The 25005-nt window shown below is 41.7% G+C and overlaps 1 protein-coding gene across 5 annotated transcripts in view; it reads left to right on the top strand.

The window, feature by feature from the left end:
- The window catches only part of trpm3 (transient receptor potential cation channel, subfamily M, member 3), a 122361-nt gene that overhangs the window by 87442 nt on the left and 9914 nt on the right, over positions 1–25005 (top strand). For 2 of the 5 annotated variants that reach the window (XR_007032974.1, XM_035166598.2), the window contains exons 11-25: positions 709–843; positions 1080–1130; positions 5642–5782; positions 7584–7613; positions 8860–9152; positions 11172–11400; positions 14548–14751; positions 17031–17171; positions 18748–18876; positions 19520–19771; positions 21004–21178; positions 21785–21913; positions 23501–23651; positions 24213–24406; positions 24633–24765. Coding sequence is in view for 4 of the 5 variants with exons in the window: in XM_035166598.2 (XP_035022489.1) it covers positions 709–843; positions 1080–1130; positions 5642–5782; positions 7584–7613; positions 8860–9152; positions 11172–11400; positions 14548–14751; positions 17031–17171; positions 18748–18876; positions 19520–19771; positions 21004–21178; positions 21785–21913; positions 23501–23651; positions 24213–24406; positions 24633–24765 (2387 nt within the window). In the remaining variant the exon portion in view is untranslated. The remainder of the gene's footprint in view (positions 1–708; positions 844–1079; positions 1131–5641; positions 5783–7583; positions 7614–8859; positions 9153–11171; positions 11401–14547; positions 14752–17030; positions 17172–18747; positions 18877–19519; positions 19772–21003; positions 21179–21784; positions 21914–23500; positions 23652–24212; positions 24407–24632; positions 24766–25005) is intronic. The other 3 variants (XM_035166599.2, XM_047341415.1, XM_035166600.2) reach the window with 3 other exon arrangements.

Here is a 25005-nt window from a genome sequence, read left to right on the forward strand (position 1 = left end):
TCGTTGCATTTCCACTGATATTAACATATCTTTATACAGCTCTGCTTAATTGGGTCTTTTCTCACGAGATTGTCTTGGCATTAAATTACTGTTTTTCCGCTGCTGTTTTTAATAACTAACATAGTGTACAACAAATGTCAGCTCAAATTGATTTACTCCCAAAAAATAACAATTATTGAATATTTTGAAAGGGAAAGATGATGCCCTAAACTGAACTGAGTGAAATTATACTTGCAGCATTTAAGTTAATTTGGATGCAGAGTGTTGCTCAGAATCAGTCATGGGTGGAAGGTTCAACAACTGACAAATGTTACAAACAGTAATTAAGGACTACTGTGCTTGTCCGTGAACATAATTGAAATGTATGCATTTATTTGCAGTTGTCAGACTCTATATTCCGAAGCTGTATTAAAATCCCTAAGCATTTTATTTCAGCTCACTCTGTTTTGAATTTGTCTATTTAAGTAAAATCCTGATTACATTAAAAATAATATTTTACAAATACGTGGCCCTCCACTCGCATCTCGTGTGAAATTGATAGAGCATAAAGCAGTAACGCTGCTCTCGAGTTCAATACATTATAAGAGTGAGTACTGAAGTTGCCTGTTGCAATAATCCTGTATTTTAGTAAATGATGAGGCTCAAACTTTATTTCCTTGAAGTCCTGTTTTCTGTTTTTATCCTCATTATCTGTTCCATGTGCCGTAGGTCGGTTCCCTGGAGCAGGCGATGCTGGATGCCTTAGTTCTGGACAGAGTTGACTTTGTAAAGCTCCTGATTGAAAACGGAGTCAGTGTGCACCGTTTCCTCACACTCTCCAGATTGGAGGAGCTCTACAACACGGTAATAACAAGTGCACATGAACGACAAGTTGTATCATCTTTTGCAACACACCAGGGAAAAACCACACTTTCAGCAAATAATTGTGATTTCGAGTTTCTGAGTGAAATGTTATTGAAAGGGCACTTTGTAAGAAAAACATGGAGTTTATAGTGAAGTGAGGTATGGTCAGTTCTGTCTTAAGGAGCTGTAGATGCTGTCTGTTATGATAATGATATCCTCATATGTTGTGTTTCCAGAGGCATGGACCATCCAACACGCTGTCCCACCTTGTACGAGATGTCAAAAAGGTAAGAGCATCACTGCCGGCCCGTCATCTGTTTGGGAATGTTGGCTTGAATGTTTTAATTAAAGATGACATGTTTGACTACATAGTGTTTCAGTTGCTTTTTTGCGATGTGCGTCTGTTTGCATCGGTTGGTGTGTAAGTCTGGTAGCCCTAGTTGCTGTTAACTGCAAATAGAGGCCAGCTTTTCTCTTTCAGCTGGAGTTGCGGGCTGCAGTGGCTGTGTAGAGCTATGCACGACTCTCATCCCTCTCAATTTACTCATTACTTTCTTTTCTTTAAGGCACACACCACCATGGTAAACAAACACGACATGTATAAAAAATTCTTTCATCCACAGAACTGGAATTTAAGAAAACAGAGGCCCGTGGGGCTGATCAAAAAGAACTTTGCATACTAACAATTTAATCCTACTTTTTTTTATTATTAACAATATTATTTATCTACTGAGGCTTGAGTCCTCTTCAGCGGCCGCAGGTTTGGTTCTGACGCGGCCCCTTTGCTGCATCTCTTCTCTTTGTCCCTTCATGCTTAAATTCTGTCTTGTCAAAAAAGACAGAATTTCTAAAGAAAAATTTCTAAAGAAAAAAAACTGTTTATTTACACCTGAGCCACACTGGGCACATGTGCAGCGTGTGATCTGCTGCGTCTCAAGCATCTGTTGTCCTCATAGAGAGCTCGGCGGCTGCTGAGCTTCTACGTGAGGTTTCTATTTCTATTCTATTTCTATTTCCTCAAATTAAGTAGAAAATTAAATACCAGAACTTTACAGTATACAGCTGTGCATCCTTTGGTCCTATGTAGTGTTCGATGTAAGTATTTCACAATTAAAACAACAGAAACACTGAAGGGCTTTTAATTTGAAACGGGTACAGAAAGTGTTGCAAAAATATTTATGTTTGACAGATGAATGAAACTGTGGTGAAAAATCATGTTCACTGACTATTTTGCTATGAGCTGTGCGTGTTACACAGAGAAAACAGGCAAGACAGCGACTGTAGCACGGCTTACACACGTGATGCTCCTGAGACACGCAGCCCACGCTTGCAGTGTGGCCGCTCTTACATGATAACATGAAATGAAAAGCAAGATGTTTTTCCGGGACCCACCCTTCACACATCCAGTGTGGCCCGGGCACTAGTGGGGTTTTTAAATATTAATTTATGATGTTAATTCTATGAATAGTGATATTGCTTACATCAAACCAATCTTTTTGTATAACGACAGTGTTAATTTCATGTTTAGACAATAAAATATTGGTGTTTTTTAAGTATGATTTGGCTGCACTTAAGCCAAACGATTTCAACACTGTGCGGTCTTGATTATTTTTTATTTTTATGCAGACTTCCTATAGCGTGGTGATGATTACAGGCGATTTACATTCACCACATGTCTGCACACCAATTAGGAGCGATCCCACTGTTGAGGGTTGATGGAGAGGTCAGTTCTGTTAGAACTAAGAGGTGTTCATTAATTAAGTCGCTGCTGATCACAGTAATACCCTAATCCCCCCCCCCCACCCCTTGAGTCGCTGAAGACGCTCTATATGTTGTAATCACCCTCATTTACCTCGACCCTGTCTTTAAACACAGCTCTAATCTCCAGTTGCTGCAGAGAATATGCAGTTTTACTAACACACAACATCTCACTCCACAGATTCACAAACATGCAATCACACTCTGCAGTGCATGGCATAACATTACCATCTTCTTTTGCCAGAGCTTTGTGTCAGTGCCATAGTGTAGCTTAATGTTTGTGTGTCATTGTTGTGTATGACAGTGTGATGCTAATTAGAAATAACGACTATCCCTCGGGTTGAGTCACCATGTCATCGCTGTTTCCTGCCTTTATAGTTCTCTGCAGACAAGATGCACCGACAGCGGCTGGCAGCTCTTCTTTTGATTCTGATGCAGGTGTTTGTGTTAATAACAGTTGTGAGGGCCGCTCTCAGGTTTAATCTGGCCAATTCATTAGACTGTGTGAACATTGAGTCTCAAAACAGGGCTTGTGGTTAGCTCGCGGAGCGCAGCTGCCAACACAGGAATTGGTTTTCCTGCGGAGAAAGTGAACAATGTAGTTTTGTGGTCAAAGGTTGATAGCAATACACCTTGGGCCTGGAGTCTCGCATAACAGCGAGGGGTGGGAGGAAATCCAAATGTAACGGGGACAGCGAAAGCACAGGAGTGAGCCAGAATATGTGGGTAGTTGATAAGTACTGTAGGTCATCAACTGACAGGAGAAGAAGATCGAGAAATACAGACCGTGTATGTTATATATTTAAATATTGTCTATCATTGTTATGAAATTATTTTTCATAGGCTTTCTATAAAAATGACACCTAAAAGCTAGGGTTGGTGATCCTGGAAAAGCTAGCAAGAGCAAGCAACACAACACAAAATTCAACACATACATCCCACCCCCTCCCATTGGCCTTCATGTCAAAGCTCTGTCCCCAAAACACATGAATGTGCACCGACTGATATCTGCTAGAAGCCGGTGTATGCCAGCAGTGTTTGTCTCTCCGGTATAAGATGCACCGATCTATTTGCCGGCACACAGACGGGTTTGCAGACTTATCATTTCATTCGAATTGAGTGTTTATTACAGTCCTGTGAGGGCCACAGACACTTTTTCCAGACAACTTTATTTACTGATGGTAGATAGAGGTATAGAGGATTTGAACAATAAGATTAAAGCTACATTTATACGACTAAGTTTTCATTCAAAAACGCTTTGCTTGGTGTCCAAACTACTCCGGAGGTTTAGAGCCGCTAAAAAGGAGAAGTTGGGAAATGCTGCTGGCTCCGTTTTAGTTTGAAACTCCGCGGCTGCGTTTTGGTCTGGACTGGCAGAAACTGAGATGTTAGGAAACGATGACATAGACTGTTACGAACGCTTGCTGATTGGGTCTTTCTGGCCATGACGTCAGGCTCCTATCCATTGACTAAAACAGCAGTATGGATGAAGTGTTTCAGAAACAACTTACCAACCCTAACTTTCACAAAAGCCTCTGTTTGGTCAGCTTTTAAACAAGTTGCTGTTTATTTCTTGGCTATGCTGAATAGTAAAATACATTTTGAGTTTTTCAGCAGAGCAGCTTCCCCATTAGTAAGTCAGCCAGGACTCAGCCTTTACCAAATACACAGGAGAATTAAAAACTGCAGAGGGCTAAGCTCTCAGAGTGTATCCATACAAGGTGTAAACAAACAGTTGTTAGTATGAGCTTCGCCACCGCTGGGAATTTAAAAGAGGGCTTGGCTGACCGCTGACTGCTGCATTTGAACTATATATATATATATATCAGGAGGATGAGGAGGTGAAGCTTTGCGCGCTTTGAAGCACAAAGTTCAACATTGAATCGACAAGCAGCGTCTGTGGCTCTCTTCAAAGTGCATCAGCCGGCCCACAGGGGTTTGTCAAGCAGTGCGGCCCTCGCCTCTGCTGCCGATGAATTTGAGTCTTTGGATATGAAGTCAGGCCCGATGATGAGTGAGTGAGGCTCAGGATACCTCGTCTCTTTGTCTGATTGCAGAGGGGTGGGAGACGATATCAGGGTGTCAGGGTATAGATGTAAATGATATGTAAGGTAATTGGTGTATTTCAAAGGGAACATTGGTGGTCAGGATAATGATTGCCGGATCTTGGGGTTGATATTGAGGGCACAAGGAGGAGCAGCGAGTGTTGACATGGTTATAGTCTTGACGTGAAAGGACTTCCATTTCAATAATGATTCTCCCCTCCAGCGTTAATAGCTGTCTGTCTGTCTTTCCTTGCTATTGCCCCTCTCTTCCAGGCTAATGAGTCATTACCTCTTTCACTCTCTCTTTTCCCTCTCTTCAAGACTGCGTTAAACCTCAATGGGAAAATCTCATTATTTCTCTAAATGCAAATTATGACAAATCATTCAATTTCTTTTACATGCTTTGTAATTGTCCTCAGACAATATATTCTCTCTACAAATCGTATTGCTTCTGAGTTTTTAAACTCACCTAATTTTCTGCTTCTCGGTTGAATTTCAGAGAAGAAGTTGAGCTTGGGGCTTTAAGGTTTCACTTTCTAGAAAGCCGCCAGGAGGAACACCATACATAAAACTGTAACCAATTTTTTTGTCAAACAATTTTTTGGGTTAGGGTTTGATTCTGAGAATTTGAAATAAAAAAAACCCAAACTGAACCACAGTCTGGTGGAGGAAACACTTCTTTAAAGAGGCTGGAAGAGAGATCTTTGTCTGTGTCTCTCATTTCCCCTGCTCTTGCTTATCGTGCGGTTTACTCACTGACATTGTGTGTTTTTTCCAAGCGAGAATATCCAGGGTTCAGTTGGATCTACTTCAAGGTGAATCCGATAATCACGTTTTCTCTTATAGCCAAAAAAAGAGTTTGATATGGATTTTGTGGTTTGAGTGTGTGTGACTGTGTGATTTGTGTTGTACTCTTGTATTTCCCTCTTCTTTAACTTCCTTTATAAATCCCTTGGTATCGGGTTGTTGCATGTTAACACTGTGTGGTTTTCTAGGGAAACCTGCCCCCGGACTACCGCATTAGCCTCATCGACATTGGCCTGGTCATTGAATACCTCATGGGCGGAGCTTATCGGTGTAACTACACCAGGAAGAGATTCAGAACTCTGTACCACAACCTGTTTGGACCCAAACGGGTAAGTGACTGATTCTCACCCTCATTAGTGTCCCCCACCATTTAATGCATATCAAAGTCTGAGAATTTATAATGTCATTAATCAAACCAACAGTATCAGTGAAATGAGCCTCATGATCAAGTTTGCCCTGGAAGGGCAAGAGAGATAATACGACCAAATTACGTTTTAATAATAAAATGTTAATTAGTTAGTGTGCACTCGCTGGTGAACTCCATCTTGCTGATGTAAGTAGGTAATTAGTGTGTACGTACACATTTACTGGGTGAGACATGAAGCAAGGAGGAGCAAGGATGACAGAAATCTTTGCGACACACGATTGTGTGTGTTGATTTTAAGACTTTAACACCATTGAAGACTTTCCTTTGCTCAGATGAAGCTTTTAAACATATGAGGATGCTTGAGGGAGATTGTACAACATAATTCTTTGTGTAGGAAGGAAGCCCAAAAAAGTAAAAACCTCATTTCTAAAGACATTAAAGACATTTTCTGATGTTCATATTATCAGAAAAAAAGGTTTACAAAGTCCCTCACAGCAATATGCTAAATAAAAAACAGCAACTATAATGGTGAGCCAATGGATAATTGCCTGGAACAATAGGTTTGAGCTGTAGGTGTTTGTCTTGTTAGTTTTAAGTCTACATTTTTCACATATGCCCACATCAAAAACTGAAGCACTGAAATAACACGTTTAGAAAAACTCTGTGATGGTGCTGCTCATCAGCAGAGGACAAACGTAAGAGTCGACCTCCCGTCTTTCTTCATCTCCACATTAAATAGAGCGGCAGCACAAGCTTTTAATTAGCTTGATGCAACAAATCATCCATCTATAGCGGTGGCTTTTCATCATGCGCCATCATTATGACGTACATAAGTCATTTCAACTACTTACTTAGAAACTTACTGATAAGCAGACGTTTAACCAGAGTGGAGAAACAAATCTTTGAAATTGTGCTATATATTGTGGTGGTAGTTCTACATCACAAATATACAATACAATACATGTTGTATGTTCACGCTATGTTGTTGTGACGTAAGATTCTGTCATTCTGCCTCAATACTTTTTCACAGGTGTGTTGAAAATAGACATACACAGCTGTGTATGTTAAACCATATTTCTGCTTGATGGTGCATCTTTGTGATGTTATGTTTGAGTGTGTGTTTACGTGTTTGTCAGTGTGAGACTTCACGTGCCTGTTTATCTAATTCTACGTCTGCCATGGCAGAAACACAGAAGCTGGAAAGACGCAGATAAAGCAAAAGCAAAGAAATGGGACAGAGACTGAACACAGAGGCAAAATGACAGAGCGGCAGAGAGAGAGAGAGAATCAGTTCCAATTTAAATGTGATTTTCTAGAGGAAATGAACATGCAGTCACATAGTCACATGCACGCACGCACGCACACACAAACACACATGAAGACATGTTAACTTACAACAAAGCCTTGAAATAGATGCAGATATCAAAATCCCCACAGGAGACCTGGGCTATTTTTAACAACACAGATGATGGCTCATGAATACATAATTCATACATGCCCTGCTTTGATACAGATACTCAGTACTGTACAAAATGCACAAACACATGATTGTTGCTGTACATATATTATGCTGTCAATCACAAGCTCTTTTAAACAAACTCACGTAGTGACTTTCGATATTAAAGCTTATTATCGATCTAATGTGAGTGTTTCTGTCTGTCTGTCAGTCTTTGTTGTGTTGTAGTTAGAGAGTAAACTGCTCTATAAAATACATTCGACACGGTTTCTTGTTCTGTTTGTTTATGTTTTTGTTGCTTTTCTAGCCCAAAGCCCTGAAACTGCTGGGGATGGAGGTGAGTGTTGATCTCATCAAGGTTGTTCCTCAGTCATTCCTTTACTGTTCCTCTCCTTCGTCTGAAACACACCAGTCCTCTCACTCGCAGTCTGTGTTAAGTGTTGTACTGTGTCAGTCTGCAGAATCTTCAGTGTGTGCCGTGCGCCTCGACGTCTTTGAAAGAAAGACCTTGAGGCATATTTAATTCATCGTGGTGGCAGTCTGTATGCACGTTTGAGCCAGTTGTTGTCAAATTTAATTATCAGACTCTTCACACTTTCTCGTACAAAGTTATATATTTTTTTCAATTTCGATTTTCTCTGATTTTGTAAAAGAAAAAAGGACTAATTAGCCCAGACAGTTTAAACTATACACCTCTTATGACACATGTTAGAGCAGCCCAGTTACATTTAGCTGAATAGGTAATGACTAACCTAACAGGATTACATAATACATGGTTTGTGTACATGGGATGTATCCATGGTGTACGTACCATGGAGTCTCTACATCGTAAACCTTTTATCACAGCATGTGTCTCCAGTTTTCTCAGAGGTATTTATATCAAATGTATTTGGCTGTCCGTTCCACTGTGCGTCTGCCTGTTTGAAACCTGTCTCCCTGTCAGTGTGTGTTTTCTCCTTGTTTCTGCCTGTTAAAATCTATTTACTTTCCTTGATGCTTTGCTTCATTTTAGTTAAACCAGTTTAGCATTCACTAATATAGCAAGATGGCCATTCAAGAGTATTAAATGTATTGCTTTTAACTCTGGACTCCATATTGTACTGCAATCATTTCTAAATATCCATGAGCTCATAAATTTACTTACTTATTAATGGATGTCAATGAAGTGTTATTATCTGAATAATTTACTGCAGAAGTATTTTCATATGTTTCTTCGTCCACATTATCTCGGATAAATCAAGCAGCAATTCTAGTAGCACTGAACATCATTTCTTACATGTGTGTAATTATCCAATGATTGTTAGTCCTCACCTGTTTTAATGTGAAATCATTGGAGATCAATACAACCCTGCTGATACGCCATTTAGGACAGTGAGGAAACCTGGAGGCGCTCAATACTTCACCTCAAGTGCTTGTTAGTCATGAGTAAAGGGAATGTCTAAACTTAAACACTCTTACAGTATGTTGTCCTGTTCTACTGATTTTATGGTAGTGACTATAATCTGAAAAAAGTCCCCTGAACAATTTCTTCATCGATGGCTCTGTGTTTCCACCCCGCTCACTTGTTCTCGGACATCCACCAGGACGACATGCCAATCCGCAGAGGCCGCCAGAAGACCACGCGCAAACGAGAGGAAGAGGTCGACATCGATTTGGACGACCCGGAAATCAACCACTTCCCTTTCCCCTTCCACGAACTGATGGTCTGGGCCGTCCTCATGAAACGTCAGAAGATGGCACTGTTCTTTTGGCAGCATGGCGAAGAGGCCATGGCGAAGGCTTTGGTAGCCTGTAAGCTTTGTAAGGCCATGGCGCACGAAGCCTCGGAGAACGACATGGTGGATGACATCTCCCAGGAACTAAACCACAACTCTAGGTGAGTGACACTAATGATGCACACAGATATTCTGTCTAGTGTTATTGTCCTGGGTGAGATATGTCATGGTTATATGTCTGCACTAAACTACTAAAGGTCCAGTGCTCTAGATTTAGCGCTGACAAACAACTGAATACTCCATCCACTTACCCCTCCTTCTCTAAGCATGTAGGAGAAGCTACTCGGTCGAAGAGCACTTGCTCCCTATGTAGATTGTAGACTAATGAAAACACGATAATTCTTAGTTTCCGGCATAGACTGTGTATATGGATGGTCGACATATCATGGATACGGGTTCCGCGATCTTTTGCTTTTGACGTCATTTGGAGCAATAGTGTGGAGCCGTGATATCGAGGTCCCACCATTACAAGTACTTGACCAATCACAAGTCAGCATCAGCTGTCAATCATGATGTTTTTGGCAACAAATTCCTGATAAAATAAAACTTACTGGATACATGAACACTTGAACATAAATCACTGTGATGAGAACTAACTAAAATAACAGAAATCATCTTTGAGAAAAATGTATTTGACATGTACTTTGACTTTTTAATTTGGTCCATATGTCCCATCCACCAGCATGGAGGAGGTGGGATTTATGACCTATACTGCAGGCATCAAAAATTATTTGGCTTCATTTTCTGTGATCTGTCATGTCATCAATCTTTATATAGAGTAGTCTTTAATCAGGTGGTTAAACACAAATGAAAACATTGGTGTTTCCCATCAGATGCCTAGACTCACATACTCTAATGTGTGCAAAACATTGTTTGCACTTCTCATGATGACAAAACAAAACCCTTGACTCCACCAAAATTGAGTTGAGAGTCCAGATGGGAACATGTGCTGCCAAACTCCAGCATGTGTGCTCACACACAAACACACTAATGTACCTTTTCTCCTGTTGAAGCTGACCTGTTTTAAATGCCTACTGACTCCCACAGGATGTAAGTGACATACAAACAGAGATCTAATAGCATACATCATCATTAGTTAACAATCTGCATTTCAGTTTAATCACCTCGACTTGAAAATGCTTACTATGAAAATAATAGTTCATTTTCAGTTAATAACCTCTTCCACCAGCACTCACCTCCCCCACTTTCCCTACTGTATGTCTGTCTGCGTGTGTATTTGTAGAAACTCACTGGATAATTGTTTGACCTGGTGTTATTTATAATGTGTGGTAAAATAAATAGTAGTGCGTTCTGTCAGGACGTCTTACATTTTAAGGTACCAACAAACCAGAAAAACAAATACTGTTGAAAGAGTCACCTTGTGCTATAAGTGCAGTGGTTCATTAGAGAGGCAATTCATCAGAAACTCATTCACGTATCCAGCAACACTGCTGAAACGTGTCATATGCTGTGTGTCTATTTCATTGTAAACCCTTGTTTTATAAATCCTCCAATCCCCAGCAGGGTTGGTGCCTTGTTGTTATACACTTGACCGATTGCTTTCCAGTGTATTGTGAAATATTGTGTGTACTTTGAGTGGGTTTTCGTGTGTATCTGTATAGAGGTGAGTCCTTTAAGGTGGATATCAGGGTGAAACTTGATCTCTATTGATTCATGTTTTTTGTTTCTGAAAGAGAACAATTTTAAATGCAGGAACAGTGGGGGGTGTTTCGTTTTTATTTTGCAGATTTGAATTTTTGATTGTGTGAAGTTGTGTTCATCGATGTGTTTGTGGATGGATGGATGAGTTTGCCATATTACATTTCTGGATTTCTATACTGTTCTTATCGTGCTGCTTCATTCTCAAAGAAATATTATATATTGTCCCATTATTCTGTAATCAATCCCTATGAGATCTGCTCAGAGTGTTTCTTACTTCTTAAGACATTACTGTGTGTGTGTTCAAGTGTTTTCATGCAAATCTTTTCTCTTGAGTTCATCCAGATGGTCGGTGATTGACCAGACTAATTACATTTTGATATGTTTGGACAAAGTGTATTATTGTCTCTGATCATATGTCTGAGCCTGAACACTGTATCTCCTACTGTATAATCTCCTAGAGAGTTTGCCCAGCTGGCGGTGGAACTCCTCGACCAGTCCTATAAACAAGATGAGCAGATGGCCATGAAGCTGTTGACGTACGAGCTGAAGAACTGGAGCAACGCCACCTGCCTGCAGCTGGCGGTAGCGGCCAAACACAGGGATTTCATCGCTCACACCTGCAGTCAGATGCTGCTGACCGACATGTGGATGGGACGCCTGCGCATGCGCAAGAACTCCGGTCTGAAGGTAACACAAGTAGGCCGGATGTTTGAGATAACCTGTGGGTAAAAGTACAGTTACATTAAAGGGGACATAGCATGCAAATTCCACTTTGTTAGTGCTTCTACACGTTAATGTGGGTATCTGGCATGTCTACCAACCCAAAAACTCTGGGGAAAAAACACGCGTTTTGTTATGGTTCCTCTAAATCAGAAACATCATGCTTGAGTGACTCGATTGAGCTTCCTGGGTTTTGTGTCGTAACAATGCACTGGAAGTCTCCCTACATGGTCTTGGCCCCCCCCCACCTCACCGTCCCCCCGGGACGTATTTCTCCGCGCTGGTCAGCCCCATAGACTGTATATATAAGGTCGGCCCGCGATTCTGCTTTCTCCGCTTGTTGTTGTACCCGTTGAATGTCGGGTTCGGGGTAAATGATGGTCTTCATAGCCCCCACCTCTCTTTCTCTCTCTGTCTGTCTGCTTGTGTGCTTGTAGTGGATGGGCAGAGGGGGACATTTAATTATGTGATTGGGAAAATTAAAACTCCAGGACAACAGAAGGGGAATACAAAGTATGGGATGCATCTTTGATAATTTATATCATATAAAATATGTAATTTATATCGTTTAAAATCATGAGGGGGGAGGGGGGAGCTGGCTCATTAGCATTTAAAGGAACAGGCACTCAAAACAGGTCACTATGTGGAGGGCTGTTTTAGACAGGGTAAAAAGGGTGCTTGTTTTATATGATCCTTGTGGTATTTTGACCAAAGTATGTTACAGACATTTCATTAAGACCCCAAGGAACCATATCAACTTGTGGTAAAATGGGACAATGTCCCCTTTAAATCACAAGTCTGGAGTTCACATCTTTAGAGAGGAACTCATAGTGGAACCCCCGAGTCCCTCAGACGACCACAGAGGGAAGCTGGGCAGAAAAATAATGAGAAACCTTTTGACCTCCTTGAGAAACTACTGCAGACACTGCCCAAATCACTCCTTTGTTGAAAAGTAGAGGGTGGTCATAAATTCTGCATATGTGGAAGTGTGGATGTGAGGATTGCTATTAAACTTTGTACACAAAATGAAAACTGCATGTTTGTTTTTAGCATTATATATCTTATAAGAAGCAGAGGCCAGATATTTGTGCTCTCTAAGCACCCTTCTAGTTTTACAACAGTTATAAAATCAGTGCATTTCTTGATCTCAATTCCTCAGGTCTATTCAGAAACGATAAGTGCGCTCTGAGAGCAGATACCTCTGACAATGCTAACCCCTTATTCTGCCATGTTCAAGAAAGTCAAACTAAAAAGACCTGCATGTTTATCAAGATCTGCACCGGATCCCAACATTTTTATAAGTTCTTCCTTGGGGGCATGCCCCAGCCCTCCACAAAATGTAATGGAAATTGGTTTGGTTGTTTTAGAGTAAACCTGCTGACAAACGACAGTGAAAACAGAATCTCCTTGGCGAAGTCATGTGGTTGTTGAATCTCATGCACCACTAGGCTTAAGCTGAAAGAATAGACTTTAATTCAAGTTAATCATCTACTCTGCAGTGTATATCTATATAAATATCCACTATATACATAGACTGCAGACTATAAAGGTGAAAAGGGAGCTTTTTCCAACAATGTTCTAGTAATGAGCACTTAACAAGCTAAATGAGGGAACACACCGGTGTGGCTGGTTATAACTGTGGTTTGGCCTCGATGACTAATTCCCCAGGATGTGGAGAGTGTGCACCGGGCTGTGAAAAGTAGACGGGTCACCTCTGACAGTATAAATGCTTTATCTCAGGACTGAACACAATCTGCAAGTGTGACGAGCATCGGGGCGAGGTGACCCTCGTGGTTGAACTTCCTACACCACTTCATTAGTATAAGTCGACAATGCTCTCTCTCTTCTTTAAGCCAGAGTCAGAAGAACTGACCTCAATTAGTAAAAAAAAACTTAAAATTGTGTCGTACATATTTTACACTGAGGCTTGTGTGGTTGAACATCCTTTTGAGGAGAGGTTTGAGTTAAGGGCGGTGGTTGAATTTTGGGAAATTTTTGCCCACATGGGTTTTCTGGACTCCTGGCAGTAGGGCGATAGGAGGCAGCTGCTCAGATCAGAGGGGTTGGGTTTATTTATAATGAAGAGTCGCTCTGGGAGTCGCTGCGAGGACGAGTGGGTTCACACTCATTCATACACAGAGGGAGACGGGATGATGGGTCCGGCTGGTTTAGCTTCGCGGAGCAGGGGCAGCCTGTAAGTGCTGTAAGCGTTGCTCGGCCTCGGCGGGACTGCGGGAGAGGTGGGGTGGGGTGTGCTGTGCTGCTTCTAAGTCAAGCTCATTGGAGAAGCAAGACGGAGAGGAAACCACAAGTGGAACAAACAGGATTCAGTGCCCTCAGGAGTTGATGATGCACAACAAATAACATTGTCAAAATGCTGTCAAAACAGTCTGTGTGCACATTTTTGACGCTCGGCTCCAACCCTCTGTAACTCATATCAGAACACGCTACAAATGAATTTCACCGCTGAGTGCATTGATTTCTTCACACATCGATAAGTCCTGAACTATTGATATCGTTGCCTTTGACCTCTTGACAAGAAAGCTGAAGCTGCGTTTGTGATTGTTTTTCTCACTGCTCCCTACCTACCCCTTGTAACCACTCTTTTCCTCAACTCATCACGAATGATTGTTACGTAAACTTCCAGTCATCAATGCAGGGAAAACTGTTTAATTAAATTAGTTAAAGGCAGCTGCTTCCAGAGATAAGAAGACACACACACACACTGCTTTCTTTCTACCTCTCTCTCTCCCCCTGTCCTCTTCTCACTGTGGTCACAGCCTCCTGCTTTTCTAGTTTGACTATCATGTATCTGAAGTGTTTACAGCACGTCTGCCTCCTTTATCTGAGGTGGCTGTGTATCCCTGGCATCCATCGTGGCAGCTCAGTGGTCTTACTCCCTGTCTATTCCGACTAATACTTTTGTAATTGATGGGATCCGCCGCCTGAGCTGTCATAAACATGAAGCTTTGTCATTCAGGCGCGCAAACATCGACATGATTCAGAGGTGGAGCTTCTGCACCGCTGCTCGTGAAACATCTGTTTTTTGTCACTACGTAATCTTCCCCTAACTTTCCACCACCTCCTCTTCCTTCCCCCCTCCCCGTCATCCAGGTGATCTTAGGGCTACTACTGCCTCCGTCCATCCTGAGTCTGGAGTTCAAGAACAAGGACGAGATGTCGTACATGCCCCAGGATCAGGAGACCTACCTGCAGGAGAAGGAGGAGGAGGAGCCTGAGAAACCGGTCAAGGAGAAGGAGGATGAAGACATGGAGTTCACAGTAAGATCTTACTGTGAGACGCAGTACAACTCCGTGGTGAGAGAACCCACCTCAGCCCCGCATCTCAGAATCTATACACATATTGAAACTTTAGATACAGCACATACACACACACACACACACACTCTGTTCGGATTATAAAACACCTCACTGCCCACATAGCCCAGATTCTGTGTTGTTCATAGTTATCGCCTGTGGACCAGTTCTACATGTTGTTGCTGTCCACAGTGTGACAATGATATGCACACACATTTACACAGAGTTTTACACACAAACATATTTGTTTCTCTATTCTGGCCAACTGGACACTTCCAGCCAAACCGGCCTCTTCCTGTTTCTCGTCGTCTCAGCAAAGACATGGTCGTGGAGTTGTAGCGTCTCAAGTCTGTCGCCGCTTGTGGGTTCCCTCGTGTATGTTTCTCCCTTCCATCTATCTCCTTCTCTGCCTTTCTGCCTTTCCTTTCCCCCCTCTTGTCCTCTGCTCAGCTCTCTCTTCGCTTCTTTTGTTTCTCTCGCTTTCGATCTTTCGTTCTGCAGCCGCCCCCCTCCCCTTCTCTCTCCTCTGGCTCTCGCTCTCTTTATCCCTCCCTCTCTCTCTCCTAGCTCAGTTCTGATCGAGGTACAGTACTGTATGCTGGTCGATTGCTGCCCCTCACACTCTCCCATCAGTGATGGCTTGCTGCAGCACACCACTCAGCATGTCGGCTGCTGAGCATGGGAGGCCCAGGCTTTTGCATTATGTAACCGTGTCCGCCTGCTGCTGCAGAGCTTAAATCATGCAGAGTCTGAGCACCTTCTCCCCGCTCACAGTTTAAGAGTTGGTCCATCTGCATAGACGTGGATGTACAGCAGGGTTAGGACCCGTTCCATTTCAATCCAATCAATCTTGGCGATGATACTGAGATCCAGTTTATGTGTTTAAATGACGACTGGAATTTGAAAAAGCAGGTTAACGCACAAACTGGATTTAAGGTCGTCCCAGTAAGTGATTGAACTGAAGTTGAACGCCTTTCAGCACCACTGTACATACTCTCCATCTGCATTGAGCACAGCTGCAAGCCAGTGCAAAGACTCACAACACGGGCCATTTCACACACACACACACACACACACACACACACACACACACACACACACACTGTCCTTAAGGCACTGTGGTGTTAAACTACGAGTTCTGCTTCCAGACAATGCATTTGCAATGAGCCCCTTCCTGTTGCCCTGGCTTCTGACTGTGCAAATGCACCTTTAGATACTTATGAATCACATCGAGATTCATACAGATACACAGACTGCTACACCGCAGAGGGAGATTGTATTGTCATATCCTCAGATGCTTTAGATAAACCACACTGTGATGTTAGCTTGTGTCCACTTGCTGATCAGACAACGTGCATGTTCAGTGCAGTAAATTGGCATGGTGTGATTTACACACTGGCATCTGAAGCCATTCACCCTGAAGGCCCTGTCTGTGTGTACCTTTGACAAAACCTTTACAAATTCGGGAATAAAATAGAAATCCCTAGTTATCATACTGATAGTGATTTCTTGCAGATTTCTTAGCTATGGTTTTCTCACTTTTCAGCCACCTGGGAATTTAAACCAACAGCTCATAGCGTAGCTCAAATGTTTGGACAGATTTTAAATTTGATCTTTGCCCAGGTCGACTATACAATACAATTTCATGAATGAACTCCCTCAGAGGTCTGGTGTTGCTTCGACATTAAGACCATGACCCATAAAAACAGTGGGCTCCGAACCCTCTCTCATGGATTAGGAACTGTGTCACAGATTGAAATGAGATATCTATGTCTTATCTTCTTCCTTTCCTTTACCTGTCTTCTTTCTGTCATTGTCTTTTGTGTCTCCTCTGCACCTTATTTGTTGTCTGAGACACAATCCATGAGTGTCCATTTGTCTGCGTCATACTGGGTTACCACCCTTCACCCAACACTCCACCTCAAACACACATTTCACAATTTGGAATGATGACATTGCCTGTGCTTGCTTCTTTGATGATGATATTAAAACTGTGTTGTAGCCCATAATACAACGCCTCTACTCGTTCTCCCTTTTCTCTCCTTTTTTCTTTGTTTTTCTGACCCCCTCCCGACTCCCTTCCACACACTTCATCTCCATCCTCTCTCTGCACCACCCCCACACACACACACACACACACACACACACACACACATTCCTCCTCCTCCGTCTCTCCAATTCGTCACACTTCCCTCTACCCACACTATCCTTCCCTTTATCCCTCATCACACCTTTCACTCCTCCCTCCCTCGCTCCGCGTTTGGTTTGCATTTGCCCAGGCAATGCTGGGTAAGGTTACCACGGAGACATCCAGAAAGAAGGATGTTGAGGAGGTTCAGAACCGCCACCGCCTCATCCCCCTGGGACGCAAAATATACGAGTTCTACAACGCGCCGATTGTCAAGTTCTGGTTCCATACGGTCAGTGTCAGCTTCAGCAGCACCACCCACTCACATGCTCGGCTTCCTGCTGGCACTGTCAGGCCTTATTGTATCTGCAACAGCATCATTTGCTGGTTTCCCTGTGGTTAGCTGCTGCCTCCGTGGTGCTTCCATCGCCATTAACCTCCTGTTCCAGCTCCACCGTGTCATTGGCCAGCTTTACTCGGGTGGGAGAGTTTTGTGGGGAAAACATGGGAAGAGTGATGGAAGCAGCGTGGTGAGAAAGGTCCAAGGGAGAGAAGTGAGGAAACCTCTGAAACATTACATAATTCCTCTGGATTAAATATTTATCCAAACAAATAGTATTTGATTTTAAGTTAAGCTTTAGGGTGTTTACATGTGTGGGAAATGTTTTCTTTGTTTAGTTTATTCGTCCCCATGCAGCACAGTTCATCCAGATTCTGTGAATCTATGTCTTTGAGGTTTATGTGTAGCTTGTGTTTTCTGGTTATCTGACTGTGTGTGTAAAAGCTGATCTTTTATTTTCTTGTTTGTTTTCTTTCTCGGGCTCTTTCAAAATGCTTACCCAGCAAAAACATCTTTTTTTATATAGGGATTTCACTGTTTATTTATGCAGAGAACATATTTTGACTGCCTTTTGTTTCATCCCACTTTCTCCCTTCTTCCTCGCCCCCACTTCTCCTTTTTGCCCTTCAGTTTAAAAAAAAAAACTACAGTGAATTTCATTATAGCACCATTGGAACAGATGCTGGGTTTTCTTGGGTCAACATGTGGTCTTTACATCACTACCAGATTAGTATTCATGCCCATCACCCGCTTTAGAGCCTGGCCCTGTTTACAGAGATATTAGTAAAACCTATCACACAAACAAATTGTGCACATAGGACTGTGATTGCTTGATTTATAACTGGAAAAAAGAGACATCAATATGAAATTTTAATATGTTTAAGACTTTATCATTTTAATATCATAACAAATGTAAAAGGAGAAGTGGAATCATTGGTATTATCGTTTATATACACATTTATATTTATATCATCTTTTTCTAAACTTTCCTGGAGAAGACTTACTCTAATCACTGAAAACCGTTGAACAATCAAGAATATCCCACATTTGATTGAAAACCCGTAAATGCGAACTGGGTGCAAAAAAGATATAATATACATGTAAAGCCTCCGAGGTCTAATCATTACATGGTGAGACTTGCATTGTGATCACATTTTCATCTGATCTGTATCATTATGATCCGTAGTGCACAAATTTGAGAAAATGAAAGTGGACAGCTGACCTGGATTTAAATAGATACAGCCACGGGAGACAAGTAATGTGAAGGCACGGTAATAGGGTGTCCTGACATCAAATCTTAAGCATTAGATCTGAAAAAACGCATTAGAGGGGGGTGTAACGAGGGTCAATCATTCACTAAGCAAGCATTTAATTTGTGCAGTTACTCACAAAAAACATTTCCTCACCTTTTCTCAGCCTTTTGAGCCGATGTGTTTGAACCTGGTGAGCAGTTTGCTCATGTTGGAGAAAATGCATAACCATAAACGCGTCCCTGCTGATTTCCCTCTGCCGTTGTGTTTTTATGTAGATGGCATATGTGGCCTACCTCATGTTGTTCAACTACATCGTCCTGGTGAAGATGGATCTGTGGCCGTCTCCTCAGGAGTGGATCGTCATCGCTTACATCTTCACTAACGGCATCGAGAAGATGAGAGAGGTACGCTGTATCCTAGCATACAAATATGCAAAGTGAATATAAAGCCCTATTGAACCCACAATAATCATTTTGTATCCATCCACTGAACTGACGACATCAGGCTTGTCAGCATTATTTCGCTTACAGCTGAATTCTTTGAGATCTGTGGTGCAGGCCAGAGGCTCAGCTTTATGTCCATGTCGTCAAACAGCTCATAGTAAACAGGGAATCGGTGATCGACTGAGGTGGAAGCAGAGGAGGAGATCACATGGAAAGAGAATAGAGGGGAGAGATGGTGTAAATGAAGTTAGGAAAGAGAAATGTAAAAAGAAAAGAGAAAGAAAAAGAGTTAATAGAAATGATGTGACCATATGAGTCTGTCTAGTTCAGTCTCACTTTGTGGCTGTGTTTGTACTGTAAATGTATGGAATGCATTAATCATTGTGTCACATCACTCAGCTGCACAGCAATACGTCCTCACACACCTGACTAGCTTTTCTCATAATTGAACTCATACTGCCCTCCTATGGTGTCCCTGATGTATTGCATTTCTTTGTTTCTATTCTATTTCAATCACTTTCTGGTCTCACTTCAGTTTTTCCCATCCATCATTCCTGCTTTTCTTGTTTTCCTTTTGACTCATTTTCGTCTAAATCTCTTCCAGATTCTGATGTCAGAGCCAGGGAAGTTGTTACAGAAGGTGAAGGTGTGGCTCCAGGAGTACTGGAACATCACAGACCTCATGGCCATCCTCATATTCTCGGTCGGCATGGTTCTGCGTCTCCAGGAGCCGCCGCTCATGAGCTACGGCCGAGTCATCTACTGTGTCAACATCATCTATTGGTACATCCGGCTGCTCGACATCTTTGGGGTCAACAAGTACCTGGGACCCTACGTGATGATGATTGGCAAAATGGTGAGATGAGTCTGGATGAGTCTCTTATATTTTTTGTTCCTACTCTGTATTCTTCCTTTATATCTGATTGTTTGGACTGGAGCTCGAGTGATGTGTATGTTTGGGGGTTGTTGTCGATAGCGATGCATTGTTTATTCTGTAAAAGGTTCTCATATCAGCAAACAAACGCTGATGTGTCTGTGAAAGACGCATATCGGCCAACTGATTAATCGGCCGTGCTCTCGTTTCTACCTTCTGACTCAACTCAACATGGTTTGTAATGATTATGAGTTAACTGAGTTCCATGATCACACAGGTTTAATTTGTATGTTGCGTACAGGCTCCATCCGAACGAACGTCCATGCCCCTAAACCTCATTGTTTGATCACAAGATCAGAGCCTGTGATTCACACATGATGACAGAAGCAGAGAAAGGATCAAAGCCCAAATCTGTATCAGTCTGAGTGGACTGTCAAACTCTGTTTGATGAAAATCACCAATTAGTTTGTTGGAGAGAGATTGATTTGAATTTGTATTCAATGACCATTGTCAGGTGTTGACATATATGATGTTGCGGCACCACAAGCTGATTTGAAGTCAAAGGAGTTAGAAGAGGAATAGAGAAGAACACATAAATGCAGCTGAAGTGCCACATTACTCACACACTGCTTAGACAAAGGATGTCTTTGTTTAAAAAAACTGCAGCATTATAAAAGCCTGTTCCTGTCAAATTGGTTTGCATCTTGTAATTCAAACAAGTAAAAATAGTCAAAATAACAACTGCAATAAATAAATAAAAGACTATGTGTTAAATGGGTTTCAGCTTTCCAGAATAAATGACAACTCTAATCAGAAATGACACGGTGTAACAGCAGCTCGTGGAATACAAAGTAGCCCAGAGGAAGATGGGCTTCCTCACTCACCTCTGTGACTTTCATATTCCATTTGGGATCAACCTAAATTAATTGCATTTTAAATATTAACTTCAGGTTTAATTCCAGAACAAATTAAATTAAGATTTAATTGACCAACCAAGACTCAGGGAAGGATAATAATCAAAATACGATTCTGACTCTTTCAACACTTTCTTTAACTGTTTCTCCAGCTGAAACAGCACGTTCCTATTCTGCTTTCTTAACTTTATCTTTTCCCTCTTATTTTATCATTGTTCCCCTCAATAAACATTCTGACCAACTGCTGCTCCTTTTTTCTTTTCCCTTCCCCTCTCTCCTTGACAACCCTCTCCCTGTCAGATGATCGACATGATGTATTTTGTGATCATCATGCTGGTGGTGCTGATGAGTTTTGGGGTGGCGCGTCAGGCCATCCTCCACCCGAACGAGGACCCGTCCTGGATGTTAGCCCGGAACATCTTCTTCATGCCTTACTGGATGATATACGGAGAGGTGTTCGCAGACCAGATCGACCGTAAGTTTGGGACAGAGTGTCAGAACTGAATAAGCTTCAGTTTTGTTTGAGGGCCCGGTCACACTTATGCAAGTGTATCAGTGGCGAACCTTTGCCTTCTGTTCACTTTCAATCTGTGAGAGCAAGGGGGCCAATCAAACATTTGCTTCCCGTGGCGAGACAGGAGAGAGTTCAAATCTGGTGAACTTTGACCAGCGATATTTGCTTCACTTTCCCTTATGTGTAATTGGGCCCTAATTCCGGGGGGATAACGGAATACACACAACTCAATGCAGAGATACTAGTGTAGTTTTCAGTCATTCCTCCACGAGTTGAAATATTAAAACATAAAAACACTTTCCTTCAAGAAAAACTACATTACTGTCATTTTGTCACAACCTTTTTTGTCTCTATTATTTAATAACATAGACGTAGACTTTTTGACTTATAAATCCAAACTAGCTGGTGAGCAGTGTCTGTGAGAACAATGTCCTGAGAGTGCGAGTGTATTTGTGTGCTGTTGTGTTGTCTCTATGTATGGTAGTATATATCTGATGGTGTGTACAGGATGTGAGGAGTGGCCCAAAGAGAAGAGATCTGAAATAATGTTTTTATTCTTTGTTTCAGATATGCATAGTAGGAAGTTACAGCACAGGCTGAATGAAAAACTCTGGCTGGGCGAAAATTTCTTGCGAACTCACGGAACCTGGCGTAATATTGGTCCATCCCACATTGGCCAGTGCAGTCAAAATCCCAGTAAATCTATAGATATAGGCCTCAGTTTAACCGCATCCACCTGCCCCACCTCACCCTTCATCATCCTCACATTACCACCATGTCATGCCCACTCCTACCTCAGCGCCCACTTGAGACAAACGTGTGCATGCAGCGCCACATGCTCGAAGGTCAAAGTTACTGTCACGTGTTGGTATCTTGGGTCAGCTACTTTATACTCTGTAAAAAAAATGAGAAAGCAGTTAAAGAGAATCTGAAGTGTAACGGTTTCGATTCTATGGGACGACATGTCTTCTCCATGTTAAGAAGTAGCTTGACCTAAGACTGTATCTTGAAAGCAACTTTACCCTGACTAATTTTGGCTGGCAAATGGCACTGTTACATGGCAGTAGCACTTTTCAAATGGTGTCTAATGTACAGTATTTACCCTCTTTAGTTTATGGCATTTATGTTCAAACACCAAGAGGAACTATCAAAGTTTTCAAATTTGATATTCCCTTGATGTATCCTCCTCCCATTTCTTTCTCTTGACTTCCAAATAATAAAATTTGAAAAAGTGATCCTGCCATGTTAACACCGTCTGTCACATAAACCATGTCACCCACCCTCGACGCCCGCTCAGCTTCTCACCGGAGCAAATGCAACATTGCCAAACTCCTTCTACCAGTGTAGTCAACATTTAACATAAGTAAGCATTCAGATTTCAACATGAATATCACATCATACAGGAAAAAAACATACAAACACCCACAGCAGGAGATATTTATCAACCACCTTTCATCATCTATAATCTGTTTTTTCACGTGGTTCAGTTGTCAGAGTTTTTTAATCTAAATTTCCTGAAGGTAAAACTCCAATTACTTCAGTTCTCTATCTTTGGGCTGCATTGTGTGAAACAATTGACTGTCGAGCAATGACGAGCATGACTAGAATGAATCTCAAAGGAAAACAAACCAAGACCTAATGCTGAATGTTCCCCAGTTAAGTCACAGCAACTGAACCATCACAGATGGAAAAACATGTGATGTATCCGAAATACATTTCCAATAATTCAGAGCAATCAACCATTGCTAAATGAAGCTATGGCACACATATGTGACAATATATTTTAAACATCGACTGCATGTTTAAATATATTGGAAACACAGATTGTGATGAGACATGATGAATGTGTGTTTTTTGTGTATTTTGTTTTCAGATTTCACATTTCTGAACATGAGCCCCCTACCATTATTGTGTCCACTCTTTCCTCTTTAACAGAAGAAGCATAAAAACACATTATGCTTCTTGTTTGTTTGCAAAAAATATGAAGTCATGCACTTTGTTTGGTACTTCCAGGTCTGCTTGTCTCTTTGTTATTGTTATAACTCAACATACAGTTCATATTTCTTTTACATTTTCTTAAACGTTATTTTACTATAGATTTTATTTTCCTTTACATTAAACTGTCTCCTCCTTATGTAACACGTCTGCATGTCTTTCTAATTTGTTGTGCATCTAAATGTTTCGTCTAACATATAATTTTGATGGATTCAAGACTCTTTCTGAAGACATACTTCGCTTGTATTAACTTGTACATGTGTGTATTTCTTTGGTGACGGTGTGCAGCTCCCTGTGGGCAGAACATCACAACAGAGGACGGGGGGGTGGTGTCCCTGCCTCCCTGTAAGACGGGTGCCTGGATCGTCCCGGCCATCATGGCGTGCTACCTGTTGGTTGCCAACATACTCCTGGTCAACCTTCTCATAGCTGTGTTCAAGTACGTAAAGAGACCTTAAACATAGCAAGTCAATATATTATAATATAACAGAATAGAAAGACATGGATGTTACTCATAAAAGTATCAATTTTATCATGTTTTTGAAGTGTGTGTAGGAGAGAAATAAAAGAGGAAAATAGTAGTTGGAGATGCTGTTAAGCCACAATCATTAGAGGTGGGTTGCAGATTTTATCATCAGAATGGGATAGTGCTTCTTCCAAGGAGACATTACCATGCTAATGATCTGTTATTGTGCCTCTGAAAAATCCACAAAGCAAGAACCGTCTTCGTTTGTCAGTGTAATTGTTCACCAAAAAGTGCACAATGGGAGAAAAACAATCATTAAATTGAAGGTTTAATCACATTACACATCACAGAAAACAGTTACTGTGTTGCATTAAACTTGGCTTTGCAGTGCAGGAGCATGCAGCATGAAGGAATTAGTCCATCATCCAATCAAATGTATACATGTATATCTAAAAAGGTTGTGATGTTTGGTTTTGCCGACAATAAGTTAATCCTCGCTTTGACATATCCGTCTGTGATTGTCCGTCACCATAGTAACACATTCTTCGAGGTGAAGTCCATCTCCAACCAGGTCTGGAAGTTCCAGCGCTACCAGCTCATTATGACCTTCCATGAGCGGCCAGTCCTTCCTCCACCACTCATCATCTTCAGTCACATAACCATGGTCCTTAAGCACCTGTGCTGTCGCTGGCGCAAGCACGACGACGACGAGAGGGACTACGGATTGAGTGAGTGAGAGAAAAACCAAAAACACACCTGTTTAAACTCAGGATGTTGTAATAGATTCACATCACTGTTACCTTTTTTAATCTTATTCTGTTTTTAGCACTATAGCAAGAGTTTTTATACCTTGAAATATAAAGCATATGTTTTGTAATTTTTGTTATTATAATACCACTCGTCAGATAAATGCGACACTGCAGCTTTTTAACTGTCAAACTCTTTCATCCACAGAGCTTTTCATCACAGAGGACGAGCTGAAGAAGGTCCATGACTTCGAGGAGCAGTGTATAGAGGAGTACTTCAGGGAGAAAGATGACAGATTCCACTCTTCAAATGATGAGAGGATCAGAGTCACCTCTGAAAGGTCAGCCTATGGAAACCTGTTTTATATATATAAGTCTGCCAAGTAGATCGTGAAAGTGAGGGAGCAGAAACATAGTCCTTATGTGTTAAACCATAATCTTTCAACGTATGTAAATCAGTTTAGTCCAGTTTAAACACTGAGATAACATGACTTATGGTTAAGCTATTTTTGTATTGGGGGTTCTCTCTCTCTCTCTCTTTTACTGCCACCTTTTCCACCACCTCCCCTGCTGTTCTCCCC

Source organism: Hippoglossus stenolepis, chromosome 9, assembly GCF_022539355.2.
Source record: "Hippoglossus stenolepis isolate QCI-W04-F060 chromosome 9, HSTE1.2, whole genome shotgun sequence".
NCBI classification, from domain to species: domain Eukaryota; kingdom Metazoa; phylum Chordata; class Actinopteri; order Pleuronectiformes; family Pleuronectidae; genus Hippoglossus; species Hippoglossus stenolepis.